The following is a 15,671-nucleotide window of genomic DNA, read 5'->3' as shown; positions in this document are numbered from 1 at the left end:
AATACTTTAACTGTTTCATTGAATTAATTATACAGTGTCACATTTTACTGTGTTTTGGCTAAACTACAAATATCAAGCTTCTATGTTAATCAAGACCTAGAAATCAACCCCATCATGTGAGACGTGTTGTGTCCCTGCTGCTGCATATGGAAGCTGAGGCCTTGGGCAGAAGACTGACCCCCGTCTCTGGTCATCTCCCAAAACCTGATTGTCACTCTGCCTGGCACCGACAGAGGGTCCTTAAACTGGGCGGTGACGTTGACAGGAGCTGTGATGACGCCAACGCCTGATGACACAACAGAGCAATGACGAGGTCTGACCACTGAAAACACTCGCACAATAAATATATGACTATTGACCTTTTTCACTGCAGACATTTTGCCTTGCCTGCTCGCTGTTCACAGCAAATATAAAAGCTCTGATGAACTGGCTGCATGTTAAATTACTACAATGTTACGTCAAGCTATCAGTCAGTTTGGTCTACCCATAAAATGTATTACCTTTGTGTTTTTCTATTTCAGCCAAGCAGACAGACAGCATCCAGAGACTCGGGGAGGTCTGGGATCTGTAGTCAAAGAGCGTGGCCGGTAGGGAGAGGAGCCGATAGGGGGAGAAGTCAGACAGGGACCACAGACACTGCAGACCGGCAGTCCTGGGAACCCTGAGCTCAACCTGCTTCACATTCTCTGGCACAGGCTCATCTGGCTGGCCTGTCAGAACAAGGAAACAGAAGCAGAAAGAGTCTGAGTGGGCACTCATGTATGTTACATCCTAATCTCTAAACTAAGTGTGCTATTGGGAAACATTAAACGCAAGGCAGCCACTGTACAAAGGCTCCTGTTGTAATAAGGCATTCTGAGTGTAAATCTCAATGCTGTTACTCACTCTCATTTTCTTTTCTTGGTTGGCATCTGTTGGCTTTGTGCAGCTTGTTATTGGACAGCAGTGTCAGGATGCTCTCCCACACTGGGCATCCTGTACGAGAAGTGGCAGACAGACACACATCCACCTGCACCCCTGCGTCAGTTTGCCGGTACTCCAGGACTCGAACTTGCAGCATGAACGGGCCCTTCTTCAGTTCGTCAACTGGCTGAAGGGTTTTCAGACTCTGACGCACACGAACAAGACCTGCGGAAGTAATTCACAATCATTTTCCAAGCTTTTATTATAAACTCACCAATAAAACATGGACTTACAGCAGTGGGAATAAACTCAATGTAATCTACTGGTGCAAAAAGCCTCTGCAAAACCACAAGCTGGAGCTAAAAAGAGACTCTCTGAATGTGTCTGACCTGCTGGGCTGAGGCTGAACTTCTCATCAGTCAGCAGCATAAGCAGCAGTCTGTCACAGAGGAACTCTGGGAAGCACAGTGGGATGTCTCTGTACTCGGTGTCTGGGTAATCCCAGCCATACCCTGCAGCACTGCAGAACCTCCTCAACAGGGGAGTCTCCAGCCTTATGCAGACAAATACACCGGGTCAACACGGGTAGGACGGGCAGCCAGCTCGGTGCACACAGTTGAATAAGCCTCCTCGTTAGACGCTCACCTGCAGTTGAGGACCGTGTACACAACCTCAGTCCTCTGTGGAGCTGCTGTGTACAGGCAGCCTGTCCTCCGAGTCACAGCTCTGCTCACATATCTGATGTAAAGGTACACAAAACTCGGAAGCCTCTCGTTGTTGAGCACATTGGTCTTCAACAACTTATGGGAACAGTAAATGTAAACATAAACAACATACACAGAGCACGCAGTGAGAGAGGCAACAGCGTAACTGCGCATTCCCCATTACTGACACAGCATTATTATCGCTCGGCAGCTCGGGATATATACACACATACACACATATACTGCCAATGGTCGGGACCATAAAGCCAACACACGATCACTGTGTGTGACGCTGGTTAGAAGTACGGAGTGCGACTTGGGACAAACAACACGCCCTCGACTATTTGAGGAAATGAAAGGCGTTAGCACACTTAGTGAACTTAAACTCTTTTCGTTCGATCATTTCAACAACAACAGCATGTATTCAAGAGTTTATTTACATGTTTTCAGTGTAGAAATCACAAACACAAACAGTCAGTTATGTTATTCTCAGAAAGGCGTAAAAACATTTATTTCAATCAAAAATGAAGTGGTGACTCCTCAGCATTGTATTGTGCTTTTCAAAATAAGAGGGGAAATAACCGTTCTTCATTTAGTTATTTTGAATGACGACGCTCTATGAAACAGGCCTTCACAAGTATCCCCTGTGTTAAAATAACAAATGATAACATTCATATTCAGGCTGACAGGAGACATTCTGTGTGTCAAAGAGACAAAATCTGTTTCTTCAGAAGGGTTCCTGAGGTGCTGGAGATGTTCTCCTGACAGCAGACTGGTTGGTCCATCTTCACTCGCTCCTCTTCATCCAAACAGAAGCAGCAGTACAATGCACACTGAATTCACTGCAATCAACGGCACTGCGGGGCACAGAAAGACAAGATCACAAGATCAGAGCCAGGAGGGCTCCCACGAGGTTTCCGTGTCACTCAGCCTTGTATAGACTGTGTGTGTGTGTGTGTGTGTGTGTGTGTGTGTGTGGTAGAGTCAACACCCACCTCTCATCACTGTCCTCACAGAGCGGATAAGGTTCATTAGCTGCACTTTGATGCCTGGTTCATCTCCGAAACCTCCCACACTTTGGTCCACACCCCAGCCAACTAATGGTTCAGACAGACAGATTTGACTGAGTACTGTTTTCCTTAAGTGTATTTTTGTCAAATACGGTTAAAATGTATTGTATATGTATTTCCCCACCTTTAGTTAAGCCTAAAATATGAGATTGTTGTGCATCCCTTTTTAAATAAAGTTGTTTTGAAGCTTTCTAGAGCTCAGGATATTGTAACAAATACTAAACTATAACGTTAGATTTAAACAGTGACTGACACATTGAACCGCTCATTACAGGCAGGTACAACTATGAATCACCCTTCATACATCCCAAATACTTTAATGCTCTTATAAATGTACGTTAGCTGTGAGGTTACCAGATAGTTAGCATTAGCTATGCTAGCTGTTTGGACTTTCGCATTTGCAGTTTGAACTCCAGCCACTTACTTTTACTCAGAAACCGTTCTTCATGCAATACAGCGACAGCATTGACGCACAGGATTGCTGCCTGAATAAGAGAGTACAAAGTAAACGCCATGCTGTCTTTATGAGTACCTAACGTTAGCTAATGACACTATTTACTTCTGACGTAGCCTACGGTGGCTGAGGAAGGTCAAACCTAATGGCAGCTTGTCGCTTGTCAGACAGGTAACAGACACAGGAAAGTGCAGTTACCTTATGAACAACCGTGGTGGAGGAAGTATTCAGTCAATATAGCAACATGACTCTATAATAAAACTGTATTACTAGTAAGAAGTTTCACATTGAAAATGTCACCTCAGTAGAAGTACAGGGAAGTATTATCAGCTAAAGTAGACAGAATGTCAGTGTTATTATATTATTGGACCATTAATATGTAAGACGTAATTTAATGTTGTAGTTGGTTGAGGTGTAGCTGATTTTAATTGCTTTATTTACATTGGATGGTTTAATTTATGACGATGCATCAGACTTTATAAATTATTATGTACAACCATAATCTGACAGGTAACTTGTAACTAAAGTTGTGAAACAAATGTTGAGTAAAATGTAGAAACATTAAGTACTGTGAACATGGAAACACTCAAGTAGAATACACATACCTCAAAATTTTCAGAGGTGCTGTAGAAGTACTCTCACCCTTTACTTTAGTAATAACACAATGGAAAAATATTCAATTTCAAGAATGCAAATTCAAAATCACATTAAAATACAATTACCATTATCTAATAGATAAACATTACCAGCAAAATATGTGTAATCATTATTGGGGTAATAGTTTAAATAGTATGAAGATGTAAGAAATGAATCATTTTATATATGCTACTTGTAGGTAACTAGTAGAACCTCAAATATGCACTTAGGTACAGTATTTGAGTGAATGTACTTTATTACTTTCCTCCACTGCTTAGCAATTGTAGACAGCAACCATTAGTACACACTCACCATTGTAACTTTACAAGAGGGTTATGTTGCCAGATGCACTAAGTTAAACCAAGATTAACAATGTAGACTAAATCCATCTTTGTTTTAATAAATATCCCCAATATCTACAATCAGGAAACACACACATACAAACAGAATCATGAGAATAAAAATCTTTATTAGTGTTTTATGAAGTCTGCATAATATGCCACACGCCTGAGAAGCTTATGGTCAGAAAAAAAAAAAAAAAAAGAACTGCTCTATCAATACCGCCCTCTACTGGTAAAACAACTGCGACATCTACTGTACTGACTGCTTTGCAAAAAGATTACTGTTAAATACACACATACTGTACTACTGTTATGTATATGTACGTCTGGTCCACGTCAGTTTTTGTAATGTATTTTTTCACATTCATATGTTGTAGGCCAAAGATAAAAACAATGTAACACTGGACCCTAACACATGGTTCAGTTCCCCAAATCCAAACCTCACTAGGTGCACTTAAAGTACAATCACTAGTGCCATAAGGTAAACACATTTACATCAAAAAGAAGGGGGGGGNNGGGGGGGGGGGGGGGGGAAGACTCGCAACAGCCACATAATGACAATAATGGCAGAGTTTAAGCTAATTAGTCTTGTTGTACATACTGTATTTTATAGACAAAACAAATACAATACACACATTAACACAGAATGTCCCAGTGTGCAGGCATTCGCTCTTCTGTTCACATGGAAGAAAACTGCTCTCCTCCCATGTTTCTGTAACATTTTAAAAGCCAATTACATCTGGTGGACCTTAACCCGCTTGACTAAGCACCAAAAGGCTACAAGAGGTCACGTGTGTTTTTCAAAAAAAGTGAAGAGATGAATGAATGAATGGCCATCACAAAGTTTTACATGCGTCTGGAATCATTAAAATCATGACAGGAAGATTTAGGGTTTCAGGCAAATTTGTTGTTTTGTGTACTTTAAATGCACCAGATATCTTTGGAAAAACAAAGGATAGAAACAGGCTACACATCATGTGGGGCAGTGAAATGTTTCTTTTTTTTTTTTTTTAACCAAGACAAAGAGCTGCAATTGGAAATGAATTCAAACAAAACCTTTTGGGTCGAACAAAGGAATGATCCATGCCCTCCATGTCACTTTAGAAACAGCTGTGGTCTTGAAAATATTACTTTAATAAAAAGTGAACGACAGAAATTTTTAAGTATATTTATATATAAAAATACATGAGAATACAAAAAAGTAGCAAAACAATGGGGATATAGGCTAAAAACAGAATGAATTCATTGATACCTTCAATTTCTCCTGGTGAGACTGTTAATGCTTCACCTCGGAGAGCCCCAGGACTCCCAGTGTCGTGTCAAAAAGAGAGAGGAAAAAAAAAAGCTTTCGATAACTGCTGATATTCTCTGGTCCCTGCCCAGTGCACCTCGCAAAGCCTGGTCAACTCATTAGCTTCCATACCAGGCTGTTCAGTGGGGATGTAAATCAACTAAACCAAGGACACATAGAGTGCCATATAATGACAAATCAATAAACTACAGCCTGATCGAGCTTGCAGTTGGTTTGGGGTTTTGAATTATTATTTTTTAAACTAACATTCCTATTTGTCCATTAAGAAGTATGTCTTATAACGACACACGTCGAGAGTTACAAAAAGGGCCATTCTGGCAATTCAATCAAATTTCATAAACACACTGTGGCGTTTCCTTCAGAGGAGAACGGCCACCAAGGCCATCGTTTCTTCACCAAGCCACCTCCCCCTGACAAAAGATGGGGCCAAGTTTCCCAGAGAAACATAAACTTAGGTTCAGAACAATGGTTGGGGTGGGCTGGAACTAAAATCATTTTAGCATTCAAGCTCGTGTTACTCATACAAGCAATCTTCAATACTGAGAAACTATTCACAGATATTTTTGGTATTTCCCCTACTTCCTGGACTAAAAACCAATATACATTTTATTTGTACCACAAATAGATCTAATATTAAGGATTTGGGGAAAAGCAATTTAACAAGGTGCATGACATCGATGGGTAACAAAGTGCCAAATTCTTTACTGAAAAGTCTGTATGTGTGTGTATGTGAGTGCGACAGTGTGGGTGCGTTTGTTCTTTTGTTTGTGTGTGTGTAAAGTTAAAAGAGGGATGTGGAACTGGGCCACAAATACTATGAAGAATGTTACAGAAAATTCATTCTGTGGGGTTTCCATTTTTTTTTTTTCATGAAAGGACTCACAACTTTAGAATTTAATGATAATGTAATGGGCTGCGTTTTTTTGGGGCGTTTCCATAGCTGTTTAGGACATACTGGAGCAGCGTGCAGACGGGGAACCCATCTGGGTCAGAACCTTGTCCAGCCACTGCAGGGGACCGTTCAAATGCAGCTCGATCCAGCAAGGAGTGCTTGTGACAGTCTGCCGCCTGGAGAACAGAGACACACTTATTAATGCCTGGGCTGCGCTGAACCTAGCATTTACACTCCATACAACACATGACTTATGATGATTCATGCTGTGCTTTATTATGCACAGTATGTATTAGTGCTGCTAGGAAGAGGGTGTCGTGGTTTGTAGGTCTCCACTTGAAACTTTATTGTTAAGATAAAAATCCTTCCACTCTAAACAAGAAACACCCCTATGCTGTCATTAATGACAGAAGCTAAATTCTCAAAGCGATGCTACTACTGAAGAGTTCGTGAGGCATCCTCATAATCAATTCCTTAACTATACATTTCAGATCAATTTTCCATGTCTTGACAGGTAAACAATTATACACTGGTACAAACAGTCAAAATTAGTAAAGTGCTTTCCACGTTACTAATTAAAACGTGAATATAGAATATTTGAATTAAAGTGTTCAAATAAAGTACAGTTGGCAGGGGCTCACCTGTACTCGGCTCCCCAGCCTTTGACAAAGCTCATGCGGATGGTGCACATCCTGGTGAGCTGGTAGACCGCTTCAAAGCCCTGGTTGACAGACTGAGCTAGCAGGGCTGCAAATTCCTGGTTGTTGAATATTTTTAGATTACAGCCTAAAGGGAACAAAGAGGTAAACAGGCCAGTGGTTAATGTGGGTTTCCCCAGTGATTCTTAAAAGAAAAATCTTAGGGCCTTGACATACCAAGCTGACATTTGGCCTAATTATTGTTCAGAGTTTTTGTGGTGTGTGGCTGTAGTTGGCCTTAACTGCTGGCAGTTGGGCGGCATGAACATGCCGAGGCAGCATCAGAACCAGTAGGTGACAATGAGTGAGTGAGTCCAGATAGGCTGTTCACCCAATCAATGATTTCAATCATTAAGCATGGCTTTAATTTCCTTTTCACCTTTAAGCTTAACTTTAAAATGCCTTAAAAAAAAAACAAAAAAAAAAAACTCAAACATGAAAGTGCATTGTACTGCAGAAGCGGTTTGGAAAAGGTTTCTATGGACACCGATATGCTTGGAAGGTTTTTTTTTTTTTGCAGTGACCTTTGCAACAGATGGATGATAGCTACCAACTTCAAACTGTACAGAGGCACATTTCGGGCGACACAGCACATTTTTGGTTCTGTACACCTTCATAAATCTACATTCAGTGTTCAGTATGGTGGGTTGGCTGGTTATGTAAGGTCTTCAGAATCATCTTCATTTACATGCAAAGAGCTCCGCATGTTCAAGCCAAGAAGCTATCCAGTCTATAATTTGCTTTTGTCCAATCAGCACTGACCTTACTGTTAGTCTGTCAGAGTGCAACACAAGTAGCATCTTCAGCATCTTACCTGGAGGAATTTTACACACTGTAGCTGGATGCCAGCCATACCGCTGGTTGCAGTTTGGACTCTGGACAAAGATGGCGCTATCACTCAGGCACTCAGCAAATACCTCCCCTCCAATGTAGTAGAGTCTAACTCCTCTTCCTGTAAACACAGACAGACACAGTCAATGTGCTCATCAAATACAACTTTGGGTTGGACATTTGGACAGGAGGATTGGTACTGAACCGCTGACTCTGATCAGTGGGTGGCAGCTCTAACTCCTGAGCTGGTCTAAGTACAACAAACATGATCATCATAAATCTGTAAGAGGGTAACAGGTTGTCTACCTGAAGCTGTGCCTTACCTATGTGCCTCCGGGTCATCTCCACAGTGGCGTTCCTGTTGACATTAGACAGCAGGCCCAGGCAGAAACGCTCAGAGTTTGATGGATCTGTGAATCCATCCACCGTCAGCGAGGGCTGAGAGGCGTGGAACGTCTCCCCGACGCGCTGGTTCAGCTCGTAGTAAGCTATAGAGCACCAAAAGGCTGGCTCCGAGTAAGTCACCGGCTGCAGGTCTACAGTAGAGGATCACAGTGAAGTTCATCCCAAAAGTCTCTTTTTGATACAACACTAATGTTGCTAATGAAAAGATGTCTGTGTATATAATATGACTCTAACTAGGTTCCAAGCTGTGATGTATTAATATGTTGTTCTGCATTGTTTTAGACAGGAAGGATTTGCATCTTACCCATGCTGTGATTGACAGGAGACAGAGTGCTGGGGGAAAGCTCTGCTGGAGAACCTGACAAAGAAAACATGAAGTCATTGATATGGATGGGTTCATAGGAGACCATAACATGGGGAACAGGTGGATCAGTTCAAAGAAGAAACTGGTGGCTGCCTTACTAAAGGAATGAAATCATACTGTAATACAGATCAGTTTGGGTGATGTCTGTACATCCTACAGCTTGCTTGTTGAGATGCTCGCAAACCAAATGTTCTTCGTGCTAAGAAATTAGCTTGCTGCTGCTGATATGGTTCTCATTAGCAGCACATTGAACATGCTAACACACTCCGAGGCTGGGAATTTGGAGCTTGGCAGGAGTGTTATAAAAGCAAAGACAGAACATAAGGAGGGCTTGGAGCCAAAGGTGTGCAAGTGCCATTTTAAGCGAGTATTATATATCAAATGAAAGCCCTCAGTGAGATCTTTTTAGTGCCAAAAGGACACGACTGAAATGATGACCCATAGGTTGTAACAGTCAAAGTGGGGGTTTGTTCAGTGCCAAAAGGGTGCAAATGAGCGTGCACCCTTTGTTATTAGGAGTTTTATAGCTCTTTGAATGTTTCAAATGAGTAAGAACACAGGAGTCCAAGGAGACGCATGCAATTATACCTTTTATAGAGGTTTTAAAAAGTTTATAAAGAAAAATCAGTAGCCATTGATTTAATACATTCATTGTAGCCTAGAAATTTTAAAACCTTGGTGAAAGTTGTTGCACATTACTTCAAGATGAAGATATTTGTTCTCATCTTTTTTCCAGTGTTGACTATAGTGTAATTGTGTGTCCTTTAGAATTCAAATTAATGGGGTTTACAATTGTTTACTTATATCAGCCCATATTCTGCATTAGTCTATTGGAAAAATGTTTGTGGCCAAAAAAGGCATAATCTCATTATTTTGCCTTTTCAAAATGTATAATAAATATTTTTCAACTTCAGCTGTTGCAATATTGTTTTTATAGTGATCTGATAACACAAAAAGATCAATATTGTGTTTAGTACATGGCAACTGCAGCTGATTCAAGTCTGATTAAAATTTGTTTTGGCTCTCTTGTAAAATCTGATACAATGCACTTACGCCCCTTGGGCTCCAAGCCCTTGATATGCAAGTGTATTCCCTGAACTGGTGACAGAAAATGTACCATCCCTCCTAACTTTCTCAAGTCCATTACCAGAGAACTTCCTAGAGAAACTCAGAAGAGTGTTACATGCATCTGTTAATCCACAGAGCTACAACCTCTCTAGACAACACTCTCAAAATGTTCAGTATTGTCATCAATCTTTGATCCAAGGCTGGCTTCATATGAAGAGTAGATCAGATCAGTATTTATTCACTGGGAAACATAAATACAATTTATATTAAAACCAGGTCAAAATCAATATTTGCAGCTCATTCCAAATCTCTGCTCTATAAAACATGATATACATTTGTTGAAGGGAATGAGGATGTTAATGATAGAGCATTACACCAATTTTACTTTATTATCAGGTTCCGCTCTAAATATTTTAAGTTGTTGTGTTGATGGCTGTTAATCATTTATGCATCTTTCCACAGATTTATTCCATGAAAAGATAAGTTTTACTTTGACCTGGTTGGGGAGGTGAGGCAGACTCACAAGGGAAGGAGAAGGAGTTGCTAGTCTAGGGTACCTGTGTCCATACTTTGATTCATCTGTTGATCGCTGGCCTCCCCATCCTCACTGATGTAGCCTGGTGGAGGCGTTTCTGTTGAAATGATACAGTAGAAGGAAATGAGCTGTGACGTTATCAGAACTTCATAGGGCTGTTTAACCCACTGAAATCAAGGAAACGTGATACTATCTATCCATCTAATTTTTCCCTTAAACGATGTAATAGTAAAAGCAAAGGAATTCCACAGCTAAAACCAGGTCATAGAGAATGGCAAATTAAACCCTTCAGTGAATTAGTCAAATACAGTCACGGCCATCCAGCGCAGAGATAAACTCACCTGGTATATAGTTATTTGGAGGTTCGATTCCTGCAGGAAAGTTTGTGTTCTCGGGTATGGAATGAGTGTAGTCATCCAGAGGTGGCAGCTCTGGCAGGATATCTGAGTGTCTTGGCACAAGAACAGGAGGCAGCACTAGAGGGTTGGGTAAAAGAGTCAGAAGAGATGAGTTAGACTCCTGTCAGTTTATAAGCTTTTCCAAAATTATTGACAGTTGTTTTTGGACAGTTTTAAACAAGCGCTTTGAAACAAATTTTATTATTGTGGAAAAATATTTGCAACAGCAATAAGACAATGATGAAACACCAGAACTCCCCAGTGAAACTTAACAAACCATTAGCAGTTTAATATTTCAGTTTAAGACAGGTTTCACTGCAGATTTTAACTTAATTGTTCACCCCTGAAACTCTAAAAAGACTAGTTAGACATTTTGGCAGATGCTTCTTGCCAAGACTCAGACTCAGATGCAAAGACTGAAACAACTCTCATCTCTGTTTGTTATACTAATACTATATAAGGATACAACTTAAGGCATAAAGACTGGAAACAGGGGGAAACAACTAGCATGGCTGTGTCTAAAAGGTAAAAAAAAAAAAAAAAAAAAAAACTGCCTGCCATCTGGTTTCCACATATCTGGTTTGTTTAATCTTGAACTTTCTGAGGAGTAACCACTGAAGATGACCACAAGATTCCAGGTAGTCACTGAGTCCTCCTAAGAAGCAGTCCCATACATAACCTGTCTACAAAACCACAAATTGTTGTTTTTATATTGATTGAACAAACAAGATGGAACATGTTAATGGTCGAGTGTTTAAAAGGGGGCCAGTAGACCTATTTCGTAACTGTTGGACAGAGCTAGACACGCCGTTTCCCCAAGGTTCCAGTCTTCATGCTAAGCTAAGCTAAGCTAAGCTTCTGCTGGCAGTAGCTTTATGTTTACCATACAGACATACAGAATGCGATTGATCTTTTCATCTAACTCTCAGCAAAAAAGCAAATGAGTTTCACAGAATGTTGAATTATTCCTTTAAGTAAACACAAAGGAGGACGTTTCATAAGTTGTGCACTATAGACTGGCCCATTTTCAGATTCCTACTTACACTCAACAACATCTCAACACTTTGATTGCTGCTAAATTAAACTACATTTTACACAGACAAGTGTCTTTAAAATGCTTTTGCTTCGCATTCAGCTGAGCTGTACAAGTCTCAGTGGGAGCCAACAGATTCCAACAATCATGCAACAATCATGCAGTAGACACTGAAGTACCAAGAGACGTGCATGTTTTAGGTAACAAATGTCCACTGGACAGGGTCTCACCTGGGGTCTCCACCCTCTGGTAGTGGTAGGGGTTGATGCAGACCTCATCCTTTTTTAGGTGGAAGGCATACTCACAGGCTTCGATGGCGCGCAGCTCGTGGTGGCTGTGAAGGTCCGGCCATCGCCACAAGCGGCAGTAGATAACATGGGGAAGCCCCTTCCTGTGGGAGACCTGCAGGCGGCCATCCAGTGATCTGATTGAACAGCAAACAGGAGATGGCGGTGAGATGGGTGAAAGACACACAGGGAAGAGGGGGTGACACATAATGGCCAGGTAGGGGAGGAAAATGGAGATGGATAGGATTGAGTGGTGACGAGAACGAGGAACAAAGATGTTCTCAATGTCTGTCACCAACATTGTAATGACAACTCCACCATACAATAGTTGAGGATAGTCACCTGGTTTGGTCAGGGTAGCTGTATAGGCCTGATGTATCCCACTGTTCTATCGTATTTGGTGTACTCAGTCCCCATATTTCAGAGCAATTGCTGTGCACAGAGAAAACAACAAAACAAAAACAAAAAACAAATGATAAACATGGGACATGGCTCATTCAGAAATATCAATATGGGTAATGTGAACATTAAAAGGCCTCTTTTATTGGAGTCTTATGGCAAAATAAAGACATCAAATTAATTTTCAGCTGTGGAAATGAAAGATGGGAACTTCAAATAAGAGAAGCCTTTTTGACAGAATAAGGGGAGAAAATATAACATGGAATCTGCTAACACACACAATGAGTGAGACAAAGAGCATTCTTCAACAGTGTAGCATTGTATCAAACACTGAAAATAACTTATCTCGAGACATTCAAACAAACACTGAAGACACACAATGGCACAAAAGAAGGGGAAAAAAACAGAGGAGGCAACCTTGGAAAAAAATCCATTTTCAGACAGACATTCTCAAAACATTCACAAGAAAATGGCAAAAAGCTAAGAAATGGAAAAACTTGGAATGAGGACAAATAAGAGAAGTTGCTTCTGAATAACAGGACAATAACAAATTCTACATGATAAATGCTACAAATACACAACAACATGTACTAGACTTTATTACTTTAGTGGGATCTCAACTACCATTCAAAATTGCTGTTGTCTGGTTCGTGACAGGGCAGGAAACCAACTTTTGTCCACCAGCCACAGCAGCTTGTAGATCCTAACATTCAACAGCTATTTTTACTGCAGGAAACTAGGTGTTTAGAGTAGAATCAATCTAAATGTTGAATGTGTACCTGCCAAGGTGGCAAGCAGGGTAGACATGCTCCCCAATCACAATCAAAATGTACTAACGTAAATAAGGCTGGTGGCAATGCCCCAATCTGGCATTATTTTAGGTTTGTAACCCACCCTCTCTCATGTAGGTCCTCTCTCGCAGTCCACTCCTCTACAAGACATTATTTCATTCACATCTAGCCAGCCACTGCATCTCTACAAACATAACAGTGTGGCCTAGAACAGTTCTCAGGCGATAAAAACCAGCCCACTATCTATAGTCATACAAACATCTGACGTGGTACTTGGCTGCACATCAGTGGGGAATGAATCTGTTAACACAGTGTTCCCACTGAACGTGAGTCTGGGTCATCGAGGCTGGCTGGCTGATAAAGACAACATCTTCCCTGACTCTTTTAATGTCTCTCTCCCCATGAGAGGAACACAAACGGTCTAACTGTAAGTACAGTTGTAAACAAATAGTGATTAGATTGATTTTGAGCTCATCATCATTAATGAGCAATTTATCTTTATTTTCTACATTTTGCATCGCTAAACAAACCTTTTCACACTTCCCACAGCTTTGCATGTTAGGTAATAATCGCAGGAAATTGTGACAGCATAAGAAAAGAGAAGTGTAAGATCAGCATCTATAAACAGCCCAATGTTTCATGGTTACGCAGGAGGTCTCAACTTATCTCAACTGCTGAAACCTGTGTTACAGCAGCAGGAGTCTAGTGCTGTGCAGTATACCTGGGGATGGTGACACACTTGGTGTTGCAGTTCTGTGTGGTGATAGCTTTCTCCAGCTCATCTAGCTGGCCTGTCTTCTTTAGCTTCTTCACTAAGCTCTTCACAGCCTTCTCGCACCACTTCTCCTCTTGCCCATTCTGCTCTCCGCCACCTGCTCCGCCCGGGCCGCTGGTCGACTTCTTCCAGCCCAGCAGCCTCTTCACCACAGGAGGGGTGAATGGCAAGATGGAGGACATCGTAGCTGGACAAGCCGGGAGTCTCCAGAGGACTCAACACAAGCTCTCACACACACAGACAGAGGGGACCTAGAGCTACAGTTTGGGCCCTTGCTCTGATGGGGCCCCTCTAGTGACCAATGAGTCACAGGGTGGAAGCCAGTGCTAGCTGGATATACTCAAAAGAGATGGACACCTTGGGAGAAAGTCACACACAAAGTACATCATTACAAACAAAACATGGTACTGAAACATAACCATATCTAGTCCTTTCAAAACAATAGAAAAAAGCGTGTATTACTCAGTGAAACTTCGAGTAGTGAAGATAATAGTGAGGTTGTTTCGGCAGCAGCGTTTCTAACGTTGCATAATTCCTCTCGTGAAGTTAAGCATTTGGTGAGTTGAACAAGTAGAGATGTCCTCTTGACGTTAGCTTGTCACAAACACTGCTCGACATCAAAGCTAGCTAGCTTGCAAACTTATAAAGTTAACACACGGGCTGTGGCTTTCCGCGCTCAGAAGCAATCACGACCAGCTACTGATGAACATGATGAATTACACAGTTATCGTTATAAAATGGATGTGAACAAGAAGAGTCTTTTGTGACAGGCCCCCCCCCCCCCAGTGCTAACACTAACTGGGAAGGCCGGCTGCTAGCTACCTGGTGGGGGGGCCTGCTGACTCAAATCACAACAATAAGTTGAGTAGCGTTAGCTTGCTGAGTGTTTTACAGCAAAATCCTGAAATAGGCTTCGCTAAAAACGAAAAGCGAAACACTATAGTCAACGTAACTGAGCAGATGGGAGGCAAGTCGTGGACAAGTCCTCCTCTAGCTAGGTCAGCTAGCGTTAGCTCCACTGAGCTAGCTGCCAGCTTGTTATCAAAAATCCTTTTGTTGTGATCCACGAAAAAACCTCCTGTGCGCAACAGTCAGGTCGCGCTACTTTGCTACCTAACGCCAGCTTGTCAAATAAACCCGGGCTAGAATTACTCCAATAACAATGTGCCACTCTATGAATCTAAACGTTGTAATGTTTTATTTGAACGTAGCTATTGAATGTGTCTGACTTTTACTAAAATATAAGCACGGCACCAAAATGAGTTAGCATCTTGGACGAACTCTTCCAAACTGAGCCCTGGCTCCCGCTGGCTAACGGACCTACATCTCTCTCACAAAACAACATGCTTCAAAGTCAAGAAAACAGCTAAAAGCATTTCAATAGTTACCCCAGTTTTAAAGTCCAAAGCTCCGCTTTTTGAAAAAAAATATGTGCACAGCCCTCTAAACACCTCGTTGACATAAAAATGCCTGAACTGTATTGTACTGCAGCTAATTTTGACAAGGCTTGTGGGCTCTTCTCAAGTTGCTACCAGTGCTACTGGAGCTAGTTTGCTAGGTTAGGTAGACCGGAACAACAACACAAACGTGATGGCTACGTACGAGCTCTTAATCCCTCCTATTCAAAAACTGATTGGAGGATTATAAGAAACCAAACTCTGAATACCGGCTGATGTTTTTGACAAACCTTATTGTTTATTTGACATTATTGATTATTAGCTGTCATTCTCACAGCTTTGGAGGCAAAAGCTATTCTTACTCAGCATTTTTACACG

The 15,671-nt window shown here is 41.4% G+C and overlaps 3 protein-coding genes across 4 annotated transcripts; all 3 read right to left on the bottom strand.

The window, feature by feature from the left end:
- On the bottom strand, window positions 1-1,923 carry si:ch211-12e13.1. The gene is made up of 5 exons (XM_035659185.1): window positions 1,549-1,923; window positions 1,293-1,456; window positions 886-1,128; window positions 501-710; window positions 1-286 (listed from the first exon to the last, which is right to left on the bottom strand). Exons 1-5 carry the CDS (start codon window positions 1,779-1,781, stop codon window positions 90-92), a joined length of 1,047 nt encoding a protein of 348 aa, XP_035515078.1. The 5' UTR covers window positions 1,782-1,923; the 3' UTR covers window positions 1-89.
- Window positions 1,924-2,025: 102 nt separating this feature from the next.
- On the bottom strand, window positions 2,026-3,274 carry LOC118326232 (immediate early response 3-interacting protein 1). Its single transcript, XM_035659186.1, has 3 exons — window positions 3,102-3,274; window positions 2,603-2,704; window positions 2,026-2,464 (listed from the first exon to the last, which is right to left on the bottom strand). The coding sequence occupies exons 1-3, from the start codon at window positions 3,190-3,192 to the stop codon at window positions 2,409-2,411; spliced, it is 249 nt and encodes an 82-aa protein (XP_035515079.1). The 5' UTR covers window positions 3,193-3,274; the 3' UTR covers window positions 2,026-2,408.
- Window positions 3,275-4,216: 942 nt separating this feature from the next.
- LOC118325650 (mothers against decapentaplegic homolog 2) lies at window positions 4,217-15,462 on the bottom strand. Of its 2 annotated transcripts, none has more exons than XM_035658403.1 (11): window positions 15,285-15,462; window positions 13,843-14,253; window positions 12,274-12,363; window positions 11,875-12,068; window positions 10,555-10,689; window positions 10,236-10,310; window positions 8,551-8,604; window positions 8,165-8,377; window positions 7,825-7,962; window positions 6,954-7,098; window positions 4,217-6,488 (listed from the first exon to the last, which is right to left on the bottom strand). In XM_035658403.1, the coding sequence occupies exons 2-11, from the start codon at window positions 14,076-14,078 to the stop codon at window positions 6,365-6,367; spliced, it is 1,404 nt and encodes a 467-aa protein (XP_035514296.1). In that variant the 5' UTR covers window positions 14,079-14,253; window positions 15,285-15,462; the 3' UTR covers window positions 4,217-6,364. The 2 variants fall into 2 exon arrangements, with proteins under 2 accessions (XP_035514296.1, XP_035514297.1); XM_035658404.1 differs by having other exon boundaries at window positions 10,248-10,310.
- Window positions 15,463-15,671: the final 209 nt, after the last annotated feature.

Source organism: Morone saxatilis, unplaced genomic scaffold, assembly GCF_004916995.1.
Source record: "Morone saxatilis isolate NCDOM2014 unplaced genomic scaffold, NCSU_SB_2.0 Contig16, whole genome shotgun sequence".
Taxonomy (NCBI): domain Eukaryota; kingdom Metazoa; phylum Chordata; class Actinopteri; family Moronidae; genus Morone; species Morone saxatilis.
This window is presented reverse-complemented; position numbering and strand designations above follow the sequence as displayed.

What these genes read in the sequence shown, in the direction of transcription:
- LOC118325650 (XM_035658403.1), bottom strand. Translation starts at nt 14,078, where the DNA reads ATGTCCTCCATCTTGCCATTCACCCCTCCTGTGGTGAAGAGGCTGCTG. An exon ending in AAGTGTGTCACCATCCCCAG is followed by an intron (nt 12,364 to 13,842) that starts GTATACTGCACA and finishes CTCTGTGCACAG; the next exon opens with CAATTGCTCTGAAATATGGG. An exon ending in AGTGTGTAAAATTCCTCCAG is followed by an intron (nt 7,099 to 7,824) that starts GTAAGATGCTGA and finishes TGTTCCCTTTAG; the next exon opens with GCTGTAATCTAAAAATATTC.
- LOC118326232 (XM_035659186.1), bottom strand. Translation starts at nt 3,192, where the DNA reads ATGGCGTTTACTTTGTACTCTCTTATTCAGGCAGCAATCCTGTGCGTC. An exon ending in AGAACGGTTTCTGAGTAAAA is followed by an intron (nt 2,705 to 3,101) that starts GTAAGTGGCTGG and finishes CTGAACCATTAG; the next exon opens with TTGGCTGGGGTGTGGACCAA. An exon ending in TGTGAGGACAGTGATGAGAG is followed by an intron (nt 2,465 to 2,602) that starts GTGGGTGTTGAC and finishes TGTGCCCCGCAG; the next exon opens with TGCCGTTGATTGCAGTGAAT.
- si:ch211-12e13.1 (XM_035659185.1), bottom strand. Translation starts at nt 1,781, where the DNA reads ATGCGCAGTTACGCTGTTGCCTCTCTCACTGCGTGCTCTGTGTATGTT. An exon ending in TACACGGTCCTCAACTGCAG is followed by an intron (nt 1,457 to 1,548) that starts GTGAGCGTCTAA and finishes TGTCTGCATAAG; the next exon opens with GCTGGAGACTCCCCTGTTGA. An exon ending in TGAAATAGAAAAACACAAAG is followed by an intron (nt 287 to 500) that starts GTAATACATTTT and finishes TTGTGTCATCAG; the next exon opens with GCGTTGGCGTCATCACAGCT.